At 46.1% G+C, this 22,169-nt stretch overlaps 1 protein-coding gene across 1 annotated transcript in view; it reads left to right on the plus strand.

The window, feature by feature from the left end:
- Positions 1–22,169, plus strand: part of RELL1 (RELT like 1) — a 68,365-nt gene that overhangs the window by 22,313 nt on the left and 23,883 nt on the right. Inside the window, exons 2-4 of the mRNA XM_044296660.1 lie at positions 4,091–4,303; positions 17,586–17,660; positions 20,697–20,772. Of these exons, the coding sequence (XP_044152595.1) occupies positions 4,091–4,303; positions 17,586–17,660; positions 20,697–20,772 (364 nt within the window). The remainder of the gene's footprint in view (positions 1–4,090; positions 4,304–17,585; positions 17,661–20,696; positions 20,773–22,169) is intronic.

The following is a 22,169-nucleotide window of genomic DNA, read 5'->3' on the forward strand; positions in this document are numbered from 1 at the left end:
TATCTTTGTCGGCAGGCCGTGGAACGGACTTATGGGTGCGCTGTCCTCATCTTTTGCGGCCATGTTGAGATGGGTCCACATCTGATCTGCAAAAAATGTGGACCAAAACCAGGATTGTGTGCATGAGCCCTTAGGGTGTCTGCACACAAGGCGGATTATGCACGGGTTTTCGGCGTGGCTTTTCATTTGGAAGAACTGCAGTGACCATACCAGCAAAGTGACTGAGATTAGACAAATGTCACGGACACTTTCCTCAGTGTCAATTGTGCGTTTTTCTTGTGCAAATTTACCCCTTTTCAATGGAAGGGTGGTATCTTCGAAAAATCCGCATCAAAAGCCGCACAAAAAAGGCACCAAACACACAATTAATAGGGTGGATTTATGTGCGTCTTTTATGTAGATTTCCTGCACATAAATCTGCAGCCACCCGTAGGGTCCTCTTTCTAATACATCAGAGTTGCTGGAGGGCTTTTCTGTAATTGTTGGGTCTGACCACGTAGTCTGAATGTCCAGATGCCCTTGTCCGCTGTATAGATCACATTAAGAGGGGTTCCTATATTTAGGACCCCTTATCTTGAAGCCAAAGCTGTAGAAGAATGGCTCTCGCTCTGCCAGCATTTTATTTTTGTGTACTTAAAGGGAACCAGTCACCGGGATTTTGTGTATAGATCTGAGGACATGGGTTACTAGATAGCCGCTAGCACATCCGCAATACCCAGTCCCCATAGCTCTGTGTGCTTTTATTGTGTCGAAAAAACGATTTGATACATATGCAAATTAACCTGAGATGAGTCCTGTCCCTGACTCCTCTCACATACAGGACTCATCTCAGGTTAATTTGCATATGTATCAAATAGTTTTTTTTACGCAATAAAAGCACACAGAGCTACGGGGACTGGGTATTGCGGACGTGCTAGCGGCCATCTAGCAACCCATGTCCTCAGATCTATACACAAAATCCCCGTGACAGGTTCCCTTTAATGTATGACTGATCTAAAAACCCCCCCAGATGATATGGGACAGAAATGGAGCCCCCAGAAATCTGCTGTGCGCAGTGAGCGGGTTGTCCCTCGAACCCCCTTTAGTCTTCTATGTATTTTAGACACTTTTATGCAGTGTTTTTATAAAGGGACGTGACTGAGGGGAGTCTTGTGCCCCATTTTGTGTATTCGTGTGCGGCAGCCATGAGGTGAAGAAGGAACATGGATGCGTCTTCTGAGCTATGTGTCAAGCCTTTTGTGCCATTTTCACTTCTCATTAAAGGGGTATTCTGGCTATAGTGTTAGCGGATAACTATTAGATTGGTGGGGTCCTACCGCTGGGATTATAACCAGAATACCCCTTTAATTCACCCATCCTACCCCTAGTAAAGAGGTTTTATGAGAATAGGATGGCGCGACCATTGTCCATAGGCAGTGTCAGTTATTACTGCCCAGTTCTATTCACATGACTATAAGGGCTCCCGCACGCGAACATATTTTTTTTTTGTCTGCATCCGATCCGCATTTTTTTGCAGGTCTGATGCGGACCCGTTCACTTCAATGACACTGTGTGCCGTCCGCTTCTGTCCATGGCATCCACAAAAGTATTGAACATGTCCGAATCTTGTCCGCGTTATGGACAAGGATAGGACTGTTCTACTATGGCCCAGACAGTCTGTTCCCCAAAATGCTGAATGCACACGGCCGATATCCGTGTTTTGCAGATCTGCAGTTTGCATGAACCCTAGGTGAGTGTTCTGGTAAAATCTTTCCGCTATGTTCTAGATGGTTGCCATTCATTGTAAGGCTGGGTTAAAAAAAAAGTGTGTGTGTATATATGTATATATGTATTGTGTGTGTGTGTGTATGTATATATATATATATATATATATATATATATACACACACACACTCACCTAAAGAATTATTAGGAACACCATACTAATATGGTGTTGGACCCCCTTTTGCCTTCAGAACTTCCTTAATTCTACGTGGCATTGATTCAACAAGGTGCTGATAGCATTCTTTAGAAATGTTGGCCCATATTGATAGGATAGCATCTTGCAGTTGATGGAGATTTGAGGGATGCACATCCAGGGCACGAAGCTCCCGTTCCACCACATCCCAAAGATGCCCTATTGGGTTGAGATCTGGTGACTGTGGGGGCCATGTTAGTACAGTGAACTCATTGTCATGTTCAAGAAACCATTTTTCCAGTCTTCAACAGTCCACTTTTGGTGAGCTCGTGCAAATTGTAGCCTCTTTTTCCTATTTGTAGTGGAGATGAGTGGTACCCGGTGGGGTCTTCTGCTGTTGTAGCCCATCCGCCTCAAGGTTGTGCGTGTTGTGGCTTCACAAATGCTTTGCTGCATACCTTGGTTGTAACGAGTGGTTATTTCAGTCAACGTTGCTCTTCTATCAGCTTGAATCAGTCGGGCCCATTCTCCTCTGACCTCTAGCATCAACAAGGCATTTTCGCCCATAGGACTGCCGCATACTGGATGTTTTTCCCTTTTCACACCATTCTTTGTAAACCCTAGAAATGGTTGTGCGTGAAAATCCCAGTAACTGAGCAGATTGTGAAATACTCAGACCAGCCCGTCTGGCACCAACAACCATGCCACGCTCAAAATTGCTTAAATCACCTTTCTTTCCCATTCTGACATTCAGTTTGGAGTTCAGGAGATTGTCTTGACCAGGACCACAACCCTACATGCATTGAAGCAACTGCCATGTGATTGGTTGACTAGATAGTCGCATTAATGAGAAATAGAACAGGTGTTCCTAATAATTCTTTAGGTGAGTGTATATTACACACACACACAGGGTGGGCCATTTATATGGATACACCTTAATAAAATGGGAATGGTTGGGGATATTAACTTCCTGTTTGTGGCACATTAGTATATGTAAGGGGGGAAACTTTTCAAGATGGGTGGTGACCACGGCGGCCATTGTGAATCCAACTTTAGTTTTTTCAATACCAAGTTAAAACCAAGCACACCATTGTTTTTCTTGTGAAATTCCCAATAAGTTTGATGTGTCACATGACCCTCTTCCTATTGAAAAAAAACAAAAGTTGGATTCTAAATGGCCACCATGGTCACCACCCATCTTGAAAAGTTTCCCCCCTCACATATACTAATGTGCCACAAACAGGAAGTTAATATCCCCAACCATTCCCATTTTTATTAAGGTGTATCCATATAAATGGCCCACCCTGTGTGTGTGTGTGTGTGTGTGTGTATATATACACACACACACACACACACACACACACACACACACACACACACACACACACACACACGATGGTGGCACTGGATGAAAAAAGATGGCGGGTGCTAGGTCCAAGGGTGTAGCTGCTTACCCAATATTATAGACCGGAAACTGGAGGACAGCACTCAAGATAAAAAAATATATGGTTGGTTTATTCACCCATGTGGTGTAGGCAACGTTTCAGCTCATACAAAGCCCCTTTTTCAAGCAATGCAGTCCTGTAAAAAAAAAATATATATAACTGTTAATGTATACTTTATTTTTATTTTTTTATACAGTGGTAGGGTCCATTCACACATTCGCAAATGGGTCCGCATCCGTTAATAATTAAAAAAAATTTTTTCAACATATCACTAGAACATGATGTGAACCCAGCCTAAGGCCCCCTTCACACAGTCCGCAATTTCATTCCGCATTTTGTGGAATGGAATTACTGACCCATTCATTTCTATGGGGATGTGCCTGGATCTAGAAATGCGGACCCGCACCTCCGGGTCCTCATTTCCGTTCCCCCCAAAAAATAAAACCTGTCCTTTTTCTTGTCCGCAATTGCGGACAAGAATAGGCATATTCTATTAGTGCCGGCGATGTGGTGTCCGCAAAATGCGGAACGCCAGTGTCAGTGTTTTGTAGATCTGCAAAACACACTATGTACGTATGAGTGGAGCCTAAGAGGCGCTGTGTAATACATTTCTTTCATTAGATTTCTCATAGAGGTTGCGAGCAGGGTTTTCAGCTGGTGGGTGTTTTATATTGTGGGGTGTCTTTTTCGGGGAAATGTCATCTCTGGTTGTTTAATTTTAAATTTTTTATTATTTTTTTTCCTGCAGAGTTTCAGCCGTCTGTTGACCCTTTGCCGAGTACAAGTGACAACGTTAACACCTCTTCTGGTGGCCATCCAGAATATGTTGCCTTCTACTTGGTTCCTATTTTCTTCATCATGGGTTTGCTTGGCGTACTCATCTGCCATATTCTTAAAAAGAAAGGCTATCGCTGCACCACAGAAGCCGAGCCCGAGGAGAAAATCACTGTAGAGAAAATCGGTATGTACCAGCAATGAATCGCTGATGTTTATAGCCATGCTGAGTGCTCTACTTGGACTAGAGCCTCGTGCACATGGCGTAGGAGCTCCGTGGAGGCTCCTTACAGTGCTTCTGGTGGAGAAAAGCTCTGTATGTAAGGGCTCTTGTACATTGGCAGAAGAATTTCCCATAATTAGTGTGTCGATGAACGGTAGAAGAAGTTGACTTCTGCCAGTTTACTTTTTATTTTCCTAATACATGTAAGAAGGTACAAGGAATCATTGTGGATGACAGGTACGTGTCACCGAGGTTCCTGGCCTCGGTGGAGCAAGAAAAGGTTTTTATGTGTCAGCAGCAGTTGCTGTTTGACACCTTAATACTTAGTATGGCTGTAATAGCTGATCCGGGACGGCTCTTACTGGGAGTAGTCAAAGTGCTGGGTGGGTGACTACTCCTAATGTTCCAGGCCGGGTTTTGCCAGCACTGCCAGGTGAGGAGGATTACCTCAGTCTGACAGTGGAGCTCAGGAGGTGTGTTTGCTGGGATCTGAGGCTTGTGCCGTGCTGGAGGGCTGAGACCCATCTATAAGGGAAACAGGCCCCCTAAAAGCCTGCTATGGACTGCTGGAGGCAGAACTGCCAACAAAGTGAATTTTGCTATGTGGACTTTCCATTGTGTGTGAACTAAGACTGCAAAGTCGCGTTTTGTTTTTGCTTTATGTGTGAATAAACACGGAAGTCTGATTTAAGAACTGGTAATTTGCTTCTGTACTGTGTCCGCACACCCTGTCTACCAGAGCGACTCCCCACATACATTATACTGTATGTATGCCAAAATGGTGCCATTTAAAAATTAAAAAGATAAAAAAATATATAAATCTGTAGGTTTGTATTTTATGCACTTTTAGCTTATGTTCACAACTTCACATACCGTATTTTTCGCCCCATAAGACGCACTTTTTCTTCCCCCAAAATGGGGGAGAAATGCCCCTGCGTCTTATGGGGCGAATGCTGCCAGTTTTACATCGCAAGCTGCGATGTATGGGCAGAGCGGGGACTCGGGGAGGGACTGTGAGGAGGAGCTGGTGGCCGGCAATAGCGGCGGGGCGGTGCAGTCAGTGTAGTATAGCACCGCCCCGCCGCTCCGGTATAAGATCTTAAATTCAAGTAATAGATATTAACCACTTCAGCCCCGCTAGGTGAAACCCCCTTCATGACCAGAGCACTTTTTACACTTCGGCACTACACTCCTTTCACCATTTATCGCTCGGTCATGCAACTTACCACCCAAATGAATTTTACCTCCTTTTCTTCTCACTAATGGAGCTTTCATTTGGTGGTATTTTATTGCTGCTGACATTTTTACTTTTTTTGTTATTAATCAAAATGTAACGATTTTTTTGCAAAAAAATGACATTTTTCACTTTCAGCTGTAAAATTTTGCAAAAAAAACGACATCCATATATAAATTTTTCGCCAAATTTATTGTTCTACATGTCTTTGATAAAAAAAAAATATGTTTGGGCAAAAAAAAAAAAATGGTTTGGGTAAAAGTTATAGCGTTTACAAACTATGGTACAAAAATGTGAATTTCCGCTTTTTGAAACAGCTCTGATTTTCTGAGCACCTGTCATGATTCCTGAGGTTCTACAATGCCCAGACAGTAGAAAAACCCCACAAATGACCCCATTTCGGAAAGTAGACACCCTAAGGTATTCGCTGATGGGCATAGTGAGTTCATAGAACTTTTTATTTTTTGTCACAAGTTAGCGGAAAATGATGATGATTTTTTTTTTTTTTTTTCTTACAAAGTCTCATATTCCGCTAACTTGTGACAAAAAATAGAAAATTCTAGGAACTCACCATGCCCCTCACAGAATACCTTGGGGTGTCTTCTTTCCAAAATGGGGTCACTTGTGGGGTAGTTATACTGCCCTGGCAATTTAGGGGCCCTAATGTGTGAGAAGAACTTTGCAATCAAAATGTGTAAAAAATGACCGGTGAAATCCGAAAGGTGCACTTTGGAATATGGGCCCCTTTGCCCACCTTGGCATCAAAAAAGTGTCACACATCTGGTATCGCCGTACTCAGGAGAAGTTGGGGAATGTGTTTTGGGGTGTCATTTTACATATACCCATGCTGGGTGAGAGAAATATCTTGGCAAAAGACAACTTTTCCCATTTTTTTTTTTTATACAAAGTTGGCATTTGACCAAGATATTTATCTCACCCAGCATGGGTATATGTAAAATGACACCCCAAAACACATTCCCCAACTTCTCCTGAGTACGGCGATACCAGATGTGGCACACTTTTTTGCTGCCAAGGTGGGCAAAGGGGCACATATTCCAAAGTGCACCTTTCGGGTTTCGCAGGCCATTTTTTACACATTTTGATTGCAAGGTTCTTCTCACACATTTGGGCCCCTAAATTGCCAGGGCAGTATAACTACGCCACAAGTGACCCCATTTTGGAAAGTAGACACCCCAAGGTATTCCGTGAGGGGCATGGCGAGTTCCTAGAATTTTATTTTTTTTTGTCACAAGTTAGCGGAAAATGATGATTTTTTTTTTTTCTTCTCTTTTCCTTACAAAGTCTCATATTCCACTAACTTGCGACAAAAAATAAAAAATTCTAGGAACTCGCCATGCCCCTCACGGAATACCTTGGGGTGTCTTCTTTCCAAAATGGGGTCACTTGTGGCGTAGTTATACTGCCCTGGCAATTTAGGGGCCCATATGTGTGAGAAGTACTTTGCAATCAAAATCTGGAAAAAATAACCGGTGAAATCCGAAAGGTGCACTTTGGAATATGTGCCCCTTTGCCCACCTTGGCATCAAAAAAGTGTCACACATCTGGTATCGCCGTACTCAGGAGAAGTTGGGGAATGTGTTTTGGGGTGTCATTTTACATATACCCATGCTGGGTGAGAGAAATATCTTGGCAAAAGACAACTTTTCCCATTTTTTTACACAAAGTTGGCATTTGACCAAGATATTTCTCACCCAGCATGGGTATATGTAAAATGACACCCCAAAACACATTCCCCAACTTCTCCTGAGTACGGCGATACCAGATGTGTGACACTTTTTTGCAGCCTAGATGCGCAAAGGTGCCCACATTCCTTTTAGGAGGGCATTTTTAGACATTTGGATCCCAGACTTCTTCTCACGCTTTAGGGCCCCTAAAAAGCCAGGGCAGTATAAATACCCCACATGTGACCCCACTTTGGAAAGAAGACACCCCAAGGTATCCAATGAGGGGCCCTGCAAGTTCATAGAAATTATTTTTTTTTCGCATAAGTTAGCGGAAATTGATATTTTTTTTTTTTTTTCTCACAAAGTCTCACTTTCCGCTAACTTAGGACAAAAATGTAAATCTTTCATGGACTCAATATGCCCCTCAGCAAATACCTTGGGGTGTCTTCTTTCCAAAATGGGGTCAGTTGTGGGGTGTTTGTACTGCCCTGGCATTTGAGGATCTCCGCAATCATTACATGTATGGCCAGCATTAGGAGTTTCTGCTATTCTCCTTATATTGAGCATACAGGTAATGAGATTTTTTTTTCCGTTCAGCCTTTGGGCTGAAAGAAAAAAATGAACGGCACAGATTTCTTCATTCGCATTGATCAATGTGGATGAAAAAATCTCTGCCAAAAAAAAAAATGGAGGGGAAAGGCGTCTGTCAGGACATAGGAGCTCCGCCCTACATCCATACCCACTTAGCTCGTATGCCCTGGCAAACCAGATTTCTCCATTCACATCAATCGATGTGGATGAATAAATCATTGCCGGGATTTTTTTTTTTTTTTTTTTTTTTTATATATATATATATATACAAAGTGCTTGCCAAAGCATAGGAACGCCGCCTCCTCCTCAGCTCGTATGCCTCGGCAAACGTATCTGTCACTGCAGAGGAGAAAATCCCGTCTTGCAGCGCCGCATACACCGACTTGCGTGTAATCTGACAGCAGCGCAATGCTTCTGTCAGAATGCACATCGGTGCTGCAGCTAGTCGATCGGTTGGTCCACCTGGAAGGTAAAAAGACAAAAAAAAATAAAAATTAAAAAACCAGGCCACAACGCAATAATTTTATTAACTTTGGAACAGAACATGTAACTTTAACTTTTTGAACTAAACATTAACCTGTTTGCTTACCTGTTTTTTTTTTGTTTTTTTTTACCTTTATAGAACAAACCTCTCCTTCCCCATGGGTCAATGTGCAAAGCGCAAATCGCCCAAAGATGTGGCGAAGTGCGTTATGCACTTTGTCCCATGTGAAAGGAGACGTTTGCAGCAGCTGTGAGTGAATGGGCCCTAATAGCCCTGTGTGCCTATCCTGGTGAGATGATCCCTATGCTAATAGTGTACCTGTGAGTGGTACTTCCGGAAACACTCTCCAAAGCATAGGGCAGGGTGGTCAGGGCAGTCAGGACAGAAATAGCGGGTGTCACGCCTTATTCCACTCCTGCTACAGACACATTTTTTTCGGGGTGGCGGTCGGTTTGAGGTACCAGCAACGACACTGGGGAAGTGTCGCTCGTGTAGACGGCTAACTACACTGGTGGATGGGGCCACGGAACCTCCTGGATACAGGAGGTTCGCGATGATCTCTTCCTGAAATTTGAGGAAGGATCCAGTTCTCCCAGCCTTACTGTAGAGAACAAAACTATTGTACAGAGCCAATTGAATTAAATATACAGACACCTTCTTATACCAGCGTCTGGTGCGTCGGGAAACTAAATACGGAGCCAACATCTGGTCATTGAAGTCGACCCCTCCCATGTGGAGGTTATAGTCGTGGACTGAGAGGGGCTTTTCAATGACACGGGTTGCTCGCTCAATTTGGATTGTCGTGTCTGCGTGAATGGAGGAGAGCATGTAAACGTCACGCTTGTCTCTCCATTTCACCGCGAGCAGTTCTTCGTTACACAGTGCGGCCCTCTGCCCCCTTGCAAGACGGGTGGTAACGAGCCATTGGGGGAAGCCCGCGCGACACCACAGGCGCCAATCCGTTCTAGAAACAAATGCCTAAAGAGGGCCACACTTGTGTAAAAATTGTCCACATAAAGATGGTACCCCTTGCCGAATAAGGGTGACACCAAGTCCCAAACTGTCTTCCCACTGCTCCCCAGGTAGTCAGGGCAACCGACCGGCTCCAGGGTCTGATCTTTTCCCTCATAGACCCGAAATTTGTGGGTATAGCCTGTGGCCCTTTCACAGAGCTTATACAATTTGACCCCATACCGGGCGCGCTTGCTTGGGATGTATTGTTTGAAGCCAAGGCGCCCGGTAAAATGTATTAGGGACTCGTCTATGCAGATGTTTTGCTCTGGGGTATAAATATCTGCAAATTTCAGGTTGAAATGGTCTATGAGGGGCCGAATTTTGTGGAGCCGGTCAAAAGCAGGGTGGCCTCTGGGACGGGAGGTGCTGTTATCACTAAAGTGCAGGAAACGCAGGATGGTCTCAAATCGTGTCCTGGACATAGCAGCAGAGAACATGGGCATGTGATGAATTGGGTTCGTGGACCAATATGACCGCAATTCATGCTTTTTTGTCAGGCCCATGTTGAGGAGGAGGCCCAGAAAAGTTTTAATTTCGGAAACTTGGACTGGTTTCCACCGGAAAGACTGGGCATAAGAGCTTCCCGGGTTAGCGGTTATAAATTGTGTGGCATATCTGTTTGTTTCGGCCACAACTAAGTCTAAAAGCTCCGCAGTCAAGAACAGCTCAAAAGATCCCAGGGCCGAACCGATCTGAGCTGTCTCAACCCGAACTCCAGACTGGGCAGTGAAAGGGAAAACTACGGGTGCGGCGGAAGTTGGGGACTGCCAATCAGGGTTTGCCAGCACCTCTGGGATTCTAGGGGCTCTACGGGCACGTCTTTGCGGTGGCTGCGACGGGGTCACTACTGCACGTGCCACCATACCAGCTTCAACTGCCCTTCTGGTGCTCGCTACTTCACCAGGTTGTACGGCAGTGCTGGTACTAGGTCCAGGAAGGGCTGGGCTGCTGGTGTATGCCTCACCACGTAATCCGACAGCACCAGCCCCACTCTGCTGCTCTTGAAGCGGATCCTGCGCAACCTGCGGTCTAGCGACACGGGGCCGGGTACGCCTGGTGCTATCAGGGACCTCAGCCTCCTCGTCCGAACTTTGGGTCAGAGAGCCACTGCTTTCTACAGGTTCGTATTCTGACCCGCTGGATTCATCAGATGAGGGTTCCCACTCCTCATCCGACTGGGTCAGAAGCCTGTAGGCCTCTTCAGAGGAATACCCCCTGTTAGACATGTGGGCAACTAAATTTCGGGGTATTCCCTGAGACTACCCAAGAAAAAAAAGCAAGCCTGTCTTACAAAGGGGAGGCTAGCGAAGTACCGGAGGCCGCTGCGGTTGATAAAAAATATCAAAACTGATTTTATTATCGCCGCAGTGCGTGTAAAGTGAATGTGCAGTGATCAAAAAAAAAATAATTTTTGTCACTGCGGTGGGGCGGGCGTGGGCGAATGCACGTGTGGGCGACCGATCAGGCCTGATCGGGCAAACACTGCGTTTTGGGTGGAGGGCGAACTAAAGTGACACTAGTACTATTATAGATCTGACCGTGATCAGTTTTGATCACTTTCAGATACTATAAAAGTACAAATGCTGATTAGCGATATGCTAATCAGCGAATAACGGACTGCGGTGCGGTGGGCTGGGCGCTAACTGATCGCTAACTACCTAACCAAGGGACCTAAACTATACCTAAAACCTAACGGTCAATACCAGTGAAAAAAAAAAAAGTGACAGTTTGCACTGATCACTTTTTTTCCTTTTCACTAGTGATTGACAGGGGGGATAAAAGGGGTGATCAAAGGGTTAATTGGGTGCTGGGAGGTGATCTGGGGGCTAAGTGTAGTGTGGTGGGTACTCACAGTAATGATGTGCTCCTCTGCTCCTCTCCTGGAACCAACCGACCAAAAGAAGGAGCAGAGGAGCACAGCAGCCATATAACCCCATCATATTTACTAATATGATGGGTTATCTGGCTGCTGATTCGTTTTTTTGAAAATCATCAACCTGCCAGCCAATGATCGTGGCCGGCAGGTTGATGACGAACTTCTTCTTTGAATTTTGCCGGCCCGCGATGCGCATGCGCGGGCCGGCATACCCGGAAATCTTGCGTCTCGCGAGAGGACGCACCGGCGCGTCCACCCAGAACAGCACGACCGCCGCGAAGACGCAATCCTGCGTACGGCGGTCGTGAGGAGGTTAAACATGCCCCCCAACTGCTATTACTACCTTACATCCTAATCCTTCTGTAGAATTCAGGCCGGGCGGGCGGCAGCGTAACTCGTGTCACTGTGCCTGCGCCGCCTACTTTATGAATGAAGTAGGCGGCGCAGGCAAGTGACGTCAGTGACACGCGCCGGCCGCCCGGCCTGAATTTTACAGAAGCGATTACCGTAGGATGTGAGGTAGTAATAGGAGTTGGGGGGCATGTTTAATATCTATTAATTCAATGTGACATCTTATATTTGTATGGCGGCGGGCGGGGGGGGGATGGGGATTCGGATCGCGATCTGTGGATGGCACTGTTACAGGGTGGGGGGTGATCTGTGAATGGCACTGTTATGGGCTGGGGGGTCTGTGGATGGCACGTACGGTATATAACAGTGCCATCCACAGATCCCCCTGTAACAGTGCCATCCACAGATCCCCCCCTGTACCAGTGTCAGCCACAGATCCCCCCCCCTGTAACAGTGCAAGCCACAGATCCCCCCCCATAACAGTCAGTCATCCACAGATCCCCCCATAACAGTGTCAGTCATCCACAGATCCCCCCTATAACAGTGTCCGTCATCCACAGATCCCCCCTATAACAGTGTCCGTCATCCACAGATCCCCCCTATAACAGTGTCCGTCATCCACAGATCCCCCCTATAACAGTGTCCGTCATCCACAGATCCCCCCTATAACAGTGTCCGTCATCCACAGATCCCCCCTATAACAGTGTCCGTCATCCACAGATCCCCCCTATAACAGTGTCCGTCATCCACAGATCCCCCCTATAACAGTGTCCGTCATCCACAGATCCCCCCTATAACAGTGTCCGTCATCCACAGACCACCATTAGTTCCAAACCCACCAAACACACAGCACACCTTTTTGGTTAAAAATATTTTTTTTCTTATTTTCCTCCCCAAAAACCTAGGTGCGTCTTATGGGCCGGTGCGTCTTATAGGGCGAAAAATGCGGTAGATGGGGCCCATGCTTCCAGTAGATGAGCATTTTTTTTTTTTTTTAAAGGTTTTATCTAAATTTAGTTAGTATGACTCTAATATTTTACTATTTAAAGAGGACCTCTCATTTCTGACATGTCTCTCTTAAAGGTGTTGTCTCATCACAGACAATGAGGACATACCACTAGGATTTGCCCCTATTGCCTTATAGGTGCGGGTCACACCGCTGAGATCCGCACCTATATCTAGAACGGAGCCCCGAAAGTGGTGGAGGCCGCACTGTGCATGCACAGTCACCTCTATTAATTTTCTATGTGGCTGGTGAAAGTAGCTGTGCATTGGCTCGGCTATTTCCATCTGGCCCATAGAAGTGAAAGAAAGAGGTGGCCGGTCATGCGTGGTACGCTCCCATTCACTTCTATGGGGAGAGCACTTGGTGGTGGCCGAACCAGAGTCCTCCAGCCACGGCTTTGCAGGGCTCTGTTCTCGATATAGGTACGGATCCCAGCGGTGGGAATGCACATATAAAACAAAGGGGGCGTATTCTAGCGATAAGCCCCCATTGTCTGAGATGAGGCAACCCCTTTAATAACTCCCATCTGGACCTTTATTGCATACTGCTATTAATTAATTCCTAACTTCTAGAGGGAATAATAAAGAATGGCACAACAGTCATATGTTGGGATGGAAGTAGTTGTTAAAGCAGACATGTCAGGAGAGGTGACTGCTCCTCTTGAAGTGCCCTGCTGTCTCCTGCTCATCCTATAAGCCAGGCCAGGTCTCTGTGTGTTCAGCCATAAGTCATGTTCTCATGATCAGGGGACCAGCAGTGATCGCATCTCACGCTCCACTTCTGCTTGTAAAAACAGTTTTTGGATGTTATCCACCAGCTGAAGGCTCCTGTGAAATCCTGGGGTTAATAGTTTCACAGCCACAGTGTGCCCTGTGGCTGATGTATAAGACCAGGGAGATAAAATTGGTTTAGTTTAGACCTAATGGGGGAGATTTAACAAGACTGGTGTTCCCAATGCGCCACACACATGACTCTTAATAAATCTGGCTAATCTCCGGCCCTCCGTGAGCCATAAACTCAAATTTCCTCCAGCTAGGGGCTGGGGGAGACTTGATGCCACCTTTTCTCTCTAGAAAAGTGTTGAGAAGCTCTAAAAGCCCCAAATACTGCATGGGCCACATTTTGTGATTTTTGAACAGTACCGTGAAAGTGATGTTAAATCTCCCCCAATATCAATTCCTCCAAATCTTTTGTTTCTAATCCTTAAAAATGAATAATTTTTTTAGGCCTAGACTAGGGGTAGGCGATATAGATGATATGCGATATAAACAATATAAATCTGGCCAACGATAGAGATTTAGTTTATTGTCAGATCGCAGTAGAACATGGCATGCGCCGCTCTCGGCACGCACCGTGTTCTCCTGAGCCTGCACAGTGGAGAAGGAGAGAGTCCCTCCCTCCCCACTGTGTGCGGCTGCCGCTGACCACCAATGGGAACAGACTAGGAGGAGGGGAGGGACTGTGGCCACTGCACCACCAATGAGATGAGGAGGAGGGGAGGGACTGTGGCCACTGCACCACCAATGAGAGGAGGAGGAGGGGAGGGACTGTGGCGACTGTGCCACCAATGAGAACAGAAAGGAGGAGGAGGGGAGGGACTAAATACAAACGTAGACCTCTAGTAGTGCTCACCGTGATCTCCGGCAATTAACCCCTCAGGTCCTGAGGGGTTAATTGCGGCGGATCACGGTGCGCACTACTAGAGGCCAGGTATGGGATATGGCCAGCACATGCAGGCTACATTTCTATTCTGGCATATTAACCATATTCATTGGTGGCGCAGTGGCCACAGTCCCTCCCTTCTACTCCCCCTCTTCGAAGTATTATATTAATTGCACCCTTCCCTCCACACGATTAAATCATTGGTGGCAGTGGCCCAAGGGTGGCAGCTTCTGATTGTAGCCCCAGCAGTGTAATCGCGGGGCTCCGATCGGTTGCACACCTATGGGATGAGGTTTTCGCCCTGCACAATCGTGTATATATATATAGAACGAATGTGGATGCTTCACCTGCCATAGCCCTACTATCAATTTTACCAGGGCGTGTGGCTCAGGTCAAAAAAGGGTCCCTGTGATTGTTTGTTCTAGCCGTAAAACAAATAATCACACGCAAGTGGAGATCGGCCGAGAGCTTGGAGAGGTCCCAATGGGTTGTTGCTCTTGACTCCCTGGTGCACATGGAGGAATTGGGCGCCACGGATCGAAAAGCCTCACAGGCCTTCTTTAGGATATGGGACCCCTGACACCTCTTTTGCTCTTCAGTGGTGTTCTCAACCTGGGTAGCTTCTGGTACCTTACCCTCAGACTCACCTTACCCCCCCCCCCCCCCCCCCCATATGTCACGTGTAGGTTGTTGTTGTGTTCAGACGTTAACAGCAAATATACACTCACCTAAAGAATTATTAGGAACACCATACTAATACGGTGTTGGACCCCCCTTTTGCCTTCAGAACTGCTGCTGATAGCATTATTTAGAAATGTTGGTCCATATTGATAGGATAGCATCTTGCAGTTGATGGAGATTTGAGGGATGCACATCCAGGGCACGAAGTTCCCGTTCCACCACATCCCAAAGATGCCCTATTGGGTTGAGATCTGGTGACTGTGGGGGCCATTTTAGTACAGTGAACTCATTGTCATGTTCAAGAAACCAATTTGAAATGATTCGAGCTTTGTGACATGGTGCATTATCCTGCTGGAAGTAGCCATCAGAGGATGGGTACATGGTGGTCATGAAGGGATGGACATGGTCAGAAACAATGCTCAGGTAGCCTGTGGCATTTAAACGATGGCCAATTGTCACTAAGGGGCCTAAAGTGTGCCCAGAAAACATCCCCCACACCATTACACCACCACCACCAGCCTGCACAGTGGTAACAAGGCATGATGGATACATGTTCTCATTCTGTTTACGCCAAATTCGGACTCAACAGAAATCGAGACTCATCAGACCAGGCAACATTTTTCCAGTCTTCAACAGTCCAATTTTGGTGAGCTTGTGCAAATTGTAGCTCTTTTTCCTATTTGTAGTGGAGATGAGTGGTACCCGGTGGGGTCTTCTGCTGTTGTAGCCCACCCGCCTCAAGGTTGTGCGTGTTGTGGCTTCACAAATGCTTTGCTGCATACCTCGGATGTAACGAGTGGTTATTTCAGTCAACATTGCTCTTCTATCAGCTTGAATCAGTCGGCCCATGCTCCTCTGACCTCTAGCATCAACAAGGCATTTTCGCCAACAGGACTGCCGCATACTGGATGTTTTTCCCTTTTCCCACCATTCTTTGTAAACCCTAGAAATGGTTGTGCGTGAAAATCCCAGTAACTGAGCAGATTGTGAAATACTCAGACCAGCCCGTCTGGCACCAACAACCATGCCACGCTCACAATTGCTTAAATCACCTTTCTTTCCCATTCTGACATTCAGTTTGGAGTTCAGGAGATTGTCTTGACCAGGACCACAACCCTACATGTATTAAAGCAACTGCCATGTGATTAGTTGACTAGATAATCGCATTAATGAGAAATAGAACAGGTGTTCCTAATAATTCTTTAGGTGAGTGTATATACATGTTACCAGTCCTTTACACTCAATTGCTCTGTTACGTGTAATAGGTTTGTTTTGATTTGATTTATTATCATATATCATACCTGATGGGGGTTGATTTAACTCACCGCTCTCTTATTTGGAATACTTTGATGCATATGCATTCCCTGATATCAAAGTCCCTATATCACAAAATTGTATAAGTAGCTAGATATGCATGGTAACGGGAAGTTTTTCTCCTCCATATACCTGCAATGTATGGCATTATACTTGATTGTGCTATTGTGTACTCATACAACACTGGAGAAGTGTCTTGATTCAGATCGCTCCATGACTTACAAATGTTTGTAAAGCTTATTGTTAAAATGCTGGGTAAAGCCTTTGAATAATTTTGAGAAATTCCGTTTATTTTTCGCTCTTCCATCGCATTTTGCCTGCGACCCAACGTTTTGTGTCTGGGCGGAGGAGGATGTGCTGTATCTTGTGTGGCATCGCGGAGGGGAGTTTGCTTTTTGCAGACAGTAAACTATTTGGATGACATAGCTGATGCAGAAGGGCATGTGATATATACAGATGTATATCTACAGGATGGCCTGTCTCCAGCCATAGTATGAGAAGACAAACTGATGGATTGTGAGCCTTTGCTCACAGTTGGCTCCTTCATGAACCCGTGCCAGTGAGGTGCGGCAGGTTGCCTCATCTTGTTGGAAAAAAGCAGGGCATGTTTTCTTCTGCAGCATCACAAGCGGCATCGGCCGACAGAATCCGACCTGCCCAAAGATGCACAGATGTGAACGGGGACCACTGTCTGCTTCTTCTGTGACTTGTGGGTAATTTAAAAACCACAAACAAAAAAACAATCTACTTGTTTGTTTAACTTGTCACACCATCACTATCACCGGAGGCGGCTACTTTTTCCCAGTATGTGTGCGTGTATATATATTTTATATATCTCATATATCTCTAATCTTACTGAATGTACAATGAAGCACCGTCGGCTACTTGCCACTGATGAGATTTCGTGTGCCTCCTAATACGAGGTCTGTAACTGGAGGTGTATATGCAGATCATACACATCTCTCCTGATCCCCACTATAAGACTGAATGCTTTAGGCCCCTTTCAGACTCGGGGGTCCTATAGCATGATATTGATTTATAATGCCATGTAACCTTTAGTGGTCTGGTATGTATTGGATAACACTAACATAATGCTGTCAGTGTTATCCAATACATTCAAGACCTCGAAGGGTTACATAGCATCATAAATCAATATCATGCTATACGAACGACGGCAGTGCTGGGAGGTCAGGACGGGTGCTGCACTGCAAGTCCGGAGCGTGACACTCTCTCGTCTGAAAGGGGCCTTAGAAGAGTTTGGGATCAGCTGCTGGCAATGGGGGCATTCACAAATTACACATATGTTGCCTCTAAAATTGGTTGATAATTATTTTTTTCTCTCCCTCAGAGACACAAGAAAGTGTCCGAGACACAAATAATGACACTGTCGGGCAGATTGTGAGCTTTATAATGAACAATGAAGGTACGTTCTGCTTCATACAATGCAATATAGACTTCTGATTACATCCAAATCGTATTCACTCCAATGTATCTGCAGTGGTTCTCGGACACTGGCTACTTGTGTCATGTCACAAATAAGACTGTACAGTGATAGAGGTCACTTATGTATGAACACGGACAGGAGAAGCCTTATACAGCGCATCTGTCAGCAGATTTGTACCTATGACACTGGCTGACCTGTTACATGAACACTTGGCAGCTGAAGGGATCTGTGTTTGTCCCATGTTCATATGTGTCCGCATTGCTGAGAAAAAATTAAATATATGTAAATGAGCCTCTAGGAGCAACAGGGGTGTTACCATCACACCTAGAACTTCTGCTCTCTGCAACTACTGCGCCCTCTCCACTTTGATTGACAGGGCCAGGTGTGATGATGTAAAAGTGCCATACTAGTGCCGCCATAACAGCCATACACAGTGCTTCTATAACAGTGCCACTATAACTGCTATGCAGTGCATCCATAACAGGGCCGCCATAACAGAGCCATACACAGTGCTTCCATAACATAGACATATATACGGTGCTACCATAACAGGGCCGCCACAACAGAGCCATACACAGTGCTTCCATAACATAGACATATATACGGTGCTACCATAGCAGAGCCATACACAGTGCTTCCATAACAGAGCCACCAAAACAGAGCCATACACAGTGCTTCCATAACAGGGCCGCCACAACAGAGCCATACACAGTGCTTCCATAACATAGACATATATATGGTGCTACCATAGCGGAGCCGTACACGGTGCTACCATAGCGGAGCCGTACACGGTGCTACCATAGCGGAGCCGTACACGGTGCTACCATAGCGGTTGCACAGAGCCATTTTTGGTTGTTAATTTTCACTCATACCTAATATAATCCAGTGCCTACTTGCTCAGTCTTTCTCTATCCCTTATAATTGAGAGAAAGCGGAGCAGAAATTCTAAGCATCTTTAGGTGTGGGTCAGTCTTCACATATAGGCTGATGTGGGTATCTAATGTCCTATATGTATAGGGTCTGTCCGTGTGTCCCTGCCGCTCTATACACAGTGATGGCGCCATGCCTTCTCCTGCACAGCCCCGGTCACTGCGGTGCTGCGCTTCTCCTGCCTGTGCTGGGTCAGTGCCACCGCTTTCTTGCTAACATGCCGATGTGTAATAGAACGAACTGGCCCCACAAATGCCTGCCTGGCTGGCTGGCCGCCCCTATCTTTTACCAAATTAAAGAGCTGCCATGCAAATTCAACTCTTCCCTGATGTATCCCTAAAGGCAGAGCACCCACCCCGAAAGTGGCGACCCCACCTCTCGGCGGCAGAGACTTCTAGTTTGATTGATGGCACAGGCAAACCTGTGCCTGCGCGTTCCTACAGCGGCTAGTTTTAGCTTCCTGATGATGGCAGCTGGGTAATGAGCTCCCAGGGCTAAAGCGCAAGCCCTGCAAGTTTATTACATGTCGTCAGTCACATGACAGCTTGCTGTAGTAATGTGTATTACAGATCCCGGACCTGTAATGCTTTCTGTCTGTGAGCAGCTAAGAGCTGCCGGGGAAGTACTGCGCATGCCCAGAAGCAGTTCTATACACAATGCCAATGATGATGGGAGGTGGCCGGGAGCTTGTGCGTCTGTGCGCCTATGCGCACTCCCAGCCACTATAGAGGACGGAGACATGTCTGGCGGTGCGCAAGCGCGGCCACCACAGCCAGATTTCAGCGGTGGCCGTAACCCCTGACAACAATCGATGAATAAAGGGGTTGAATTATTAAGAAATTAGCCAAAAGGAGGAAGTTTGGGTAAAGGACCTATATTAGCAAGTGGCTTCTATTGACAAGTTGGACATTCTGGGAGCCATTTTATAAGGTGAGAGAACCCCTTTAAGCTGGCTGACATTAGTGATGTGCTAATGTCAGCTGAACATAACTATATTAGTGCCATCTCACTGCCTAAAGCCTTTATTGAGAAAAACTAACTTTTATAATATGCTAATTAGCCTCGGGGTGGCGTTACACCTGCTCCTAGAAGCTCCGTTCACCCACCTCTTTTCACGCCCTTCTTCTCTTGATTGACAGGACCAGGGCAGTGCTGCTCTCCTCCCGCCGGCCGTGTCTGCAGTGTAAATCTTCAGTGAGGGAAGGACGCTCGGCGGCTGCGGAGTTCCTCACCGCGCCTGATTTACACTGCAGACGCGGTGTTTCTCCCTCTTCTCTGACCGTCTTTATGGTGATCTGCTCATCAATCCTTTGAAGCTTAGGATCGCCTGCCTCACATCGAACCGAGATTGGTTCATATACATACATAGTGATCTTCTGTGATGGGGATCTGAGTGGGACGTTATTTTGTGTCCCCACAGATTTATATCCATCCCCTAATATTGGGACAAGCATTTATCTTATCCACTGGCAGGGTCACAGTAGGTGACAGCAAGGGCTTAGCCGCAGAGAGGTGGGGTCGCCCCTTTCAGGGGTAGCCTTTAGGGATACATCAGGACCTCACTTCTCGTATGCCAAGTATCCGAGCCCTCTGTTGCATCTTTGTTTATTTGGATGGTATTATTCTGGAAATATCCAAAGTAAGACGTGGCCTTGTTTATGTGGCACAGTATGTTTTATTTCTTACATGTTGTGGGGTATTATTTTGATATCTAGAAGTAAAAGTTAAGTTTTATATGAAAAGTCATTTCTCTCTGTGGTGGATGGAGAATGGGCCTCACTACAAAGGCTTTTATGTGGCCTTTTGCACACAGGGGACATTAGCCTAAGTAATTGCATCTACAACAGGCGCCTCTCCCTCTGTGTGGGGGTGGATCTTCCATGTTCCCTGCAGAGACATTGGCGCCTACGGCCTTGCCCATAGTGGTTGGCACCTAGGACATGTGGCATTGTAGTCTGCAGGAGGCTGTATGTATGTGCGCTCTTCAGGCTGCCCCTGTAGCGGATGCTAGAAGAGGTTACGACACCTATGGCAGATATGGTCACAGATTTCTTTCTTACAATGTGGATTCATTTATCTTTGCAGCGAATGCTGATGTCCTGAAAGCCATGGCTGCCGACATCTCAGCGATGGGAGATAACAGCATGTTTGATCCAGAAAGGTAACAGATCTACTTCCTATGATATATTTCATGAAAAGAAATGACGCTGTGTTAGGCATTACTGTTAGGCTGGGTGCACATTGTGCTTTTGTCCCTCCACTATACTTTCCATCTGGGGTGTACATTTAAATACCCGAAAAATGATACTGTGATGTAAACGGCAACACGTACATTCGCTTTAATGGGTCAGCCGGAGTTTGAAGGATTCATCTTTGGACTCTGACCTTCTTTCTGTCCAGCTTTTTTGCAGTACGGAGTGGCTCAGTCTACCACGTTATTGATGTACTAAGCATTGTTAGCTACACATAGCGGAGATTTATCAAAGCTGGTGTAAAAGAAAACTGGTTTATTGCCCATAGCAACCAATCCGATTCTGCATTTCATTTTCCAAAGGAGCTCTGTAAGGTGGAATCGATTATCTTGCTTGTTTAACAGGTGATCAGCGGCGCTCTTGCACGTGTTCATAGGAATATTCCTTCCTGATAAGTGGTTTGATACTTGTCTAGTGTAAATGGGCCATTCACCCAGTCACCCACTGCGCAGGAAAGCTCAGCACAAGTGACCAGAACTGGGCTGCATTACTCTGCCCAGCCTGTGAGCAGGAGCACCAATGTGTAGATGACTAGTTCTGGGACCTGGTCTTGTTTGGGATCAGTGGTGTCCCATAAGGGCTCATGCACACAAACGTATTTTTGGTCCGTATCTGATCCACATTTTTGCGGGTCGGATGTGGATCATTTCACTTTAGTGGGGCTGCAAAAGATGCAGACAGCACACCGCGTGCTTATCCGTATGTCCGGTCCGTGGTCCTTTGCACAGCTGCAGCCATTCATTGTCCTCAGCAGTTATTTGTTCCTGAGTGGCTGCAGTGGTGAATGTGACATCACACGAGGCCTTGTTTATGGGAAGTTTAGTTTTAGTTTTTTATTGTAAGCACATTCTAGCACTTTAATAATTAAGGTAGGGGTTGCTTTTAAATTGGGCTACTTTCACACTGGCGTTTTGAAATCCGTTTGAGATCAGTTTCAGGGCTCTCGCAAACGGTTCAAAACGGATCAGTTCAGCCCCAATGCATTCTGAATGGATAAGGATCTGCTCAGAATGCTTCAGTTTGGCTCCGTTCCGCCTCCATTCTGCTGTGGAGGCGGACACCAAAACGCTGCTTGCAAAAGATGCGACAGCACTCCGTGTGCTATCCGCATCCGTTGCTCCATAAAAAATAAATGTCCTATTCTTGTCCGTTTTGCAGACAAGAATAGGCATTTCTACAATGGGCCAGCTGTTCTGTTCCGCAAATTGCGGAAGGCACACGGGTGGCTTCCGTGTTTTGCGAATCCGTCTTTTGCGGTCCGCAAATTCCAGAACGGTCGTGTGCATGAGGCCTAAAGCTAAGAAAT

The sequence above is a fragment of the Bufo gargarizans genome, chromosome 1 (genome assembly GCF_014858855.1).
Source record: "Bufo gargarizans isolate SCDJY-AF-19 chromosome 1, ASM1485885v1, whole genome shotgun sequence".
NCBI classification, from domain to species: Eukaryota; Metazoa; Chordata; class Amphibia; order Anura; family Bufonidae; genus Bufo; species Bufo gargarizans.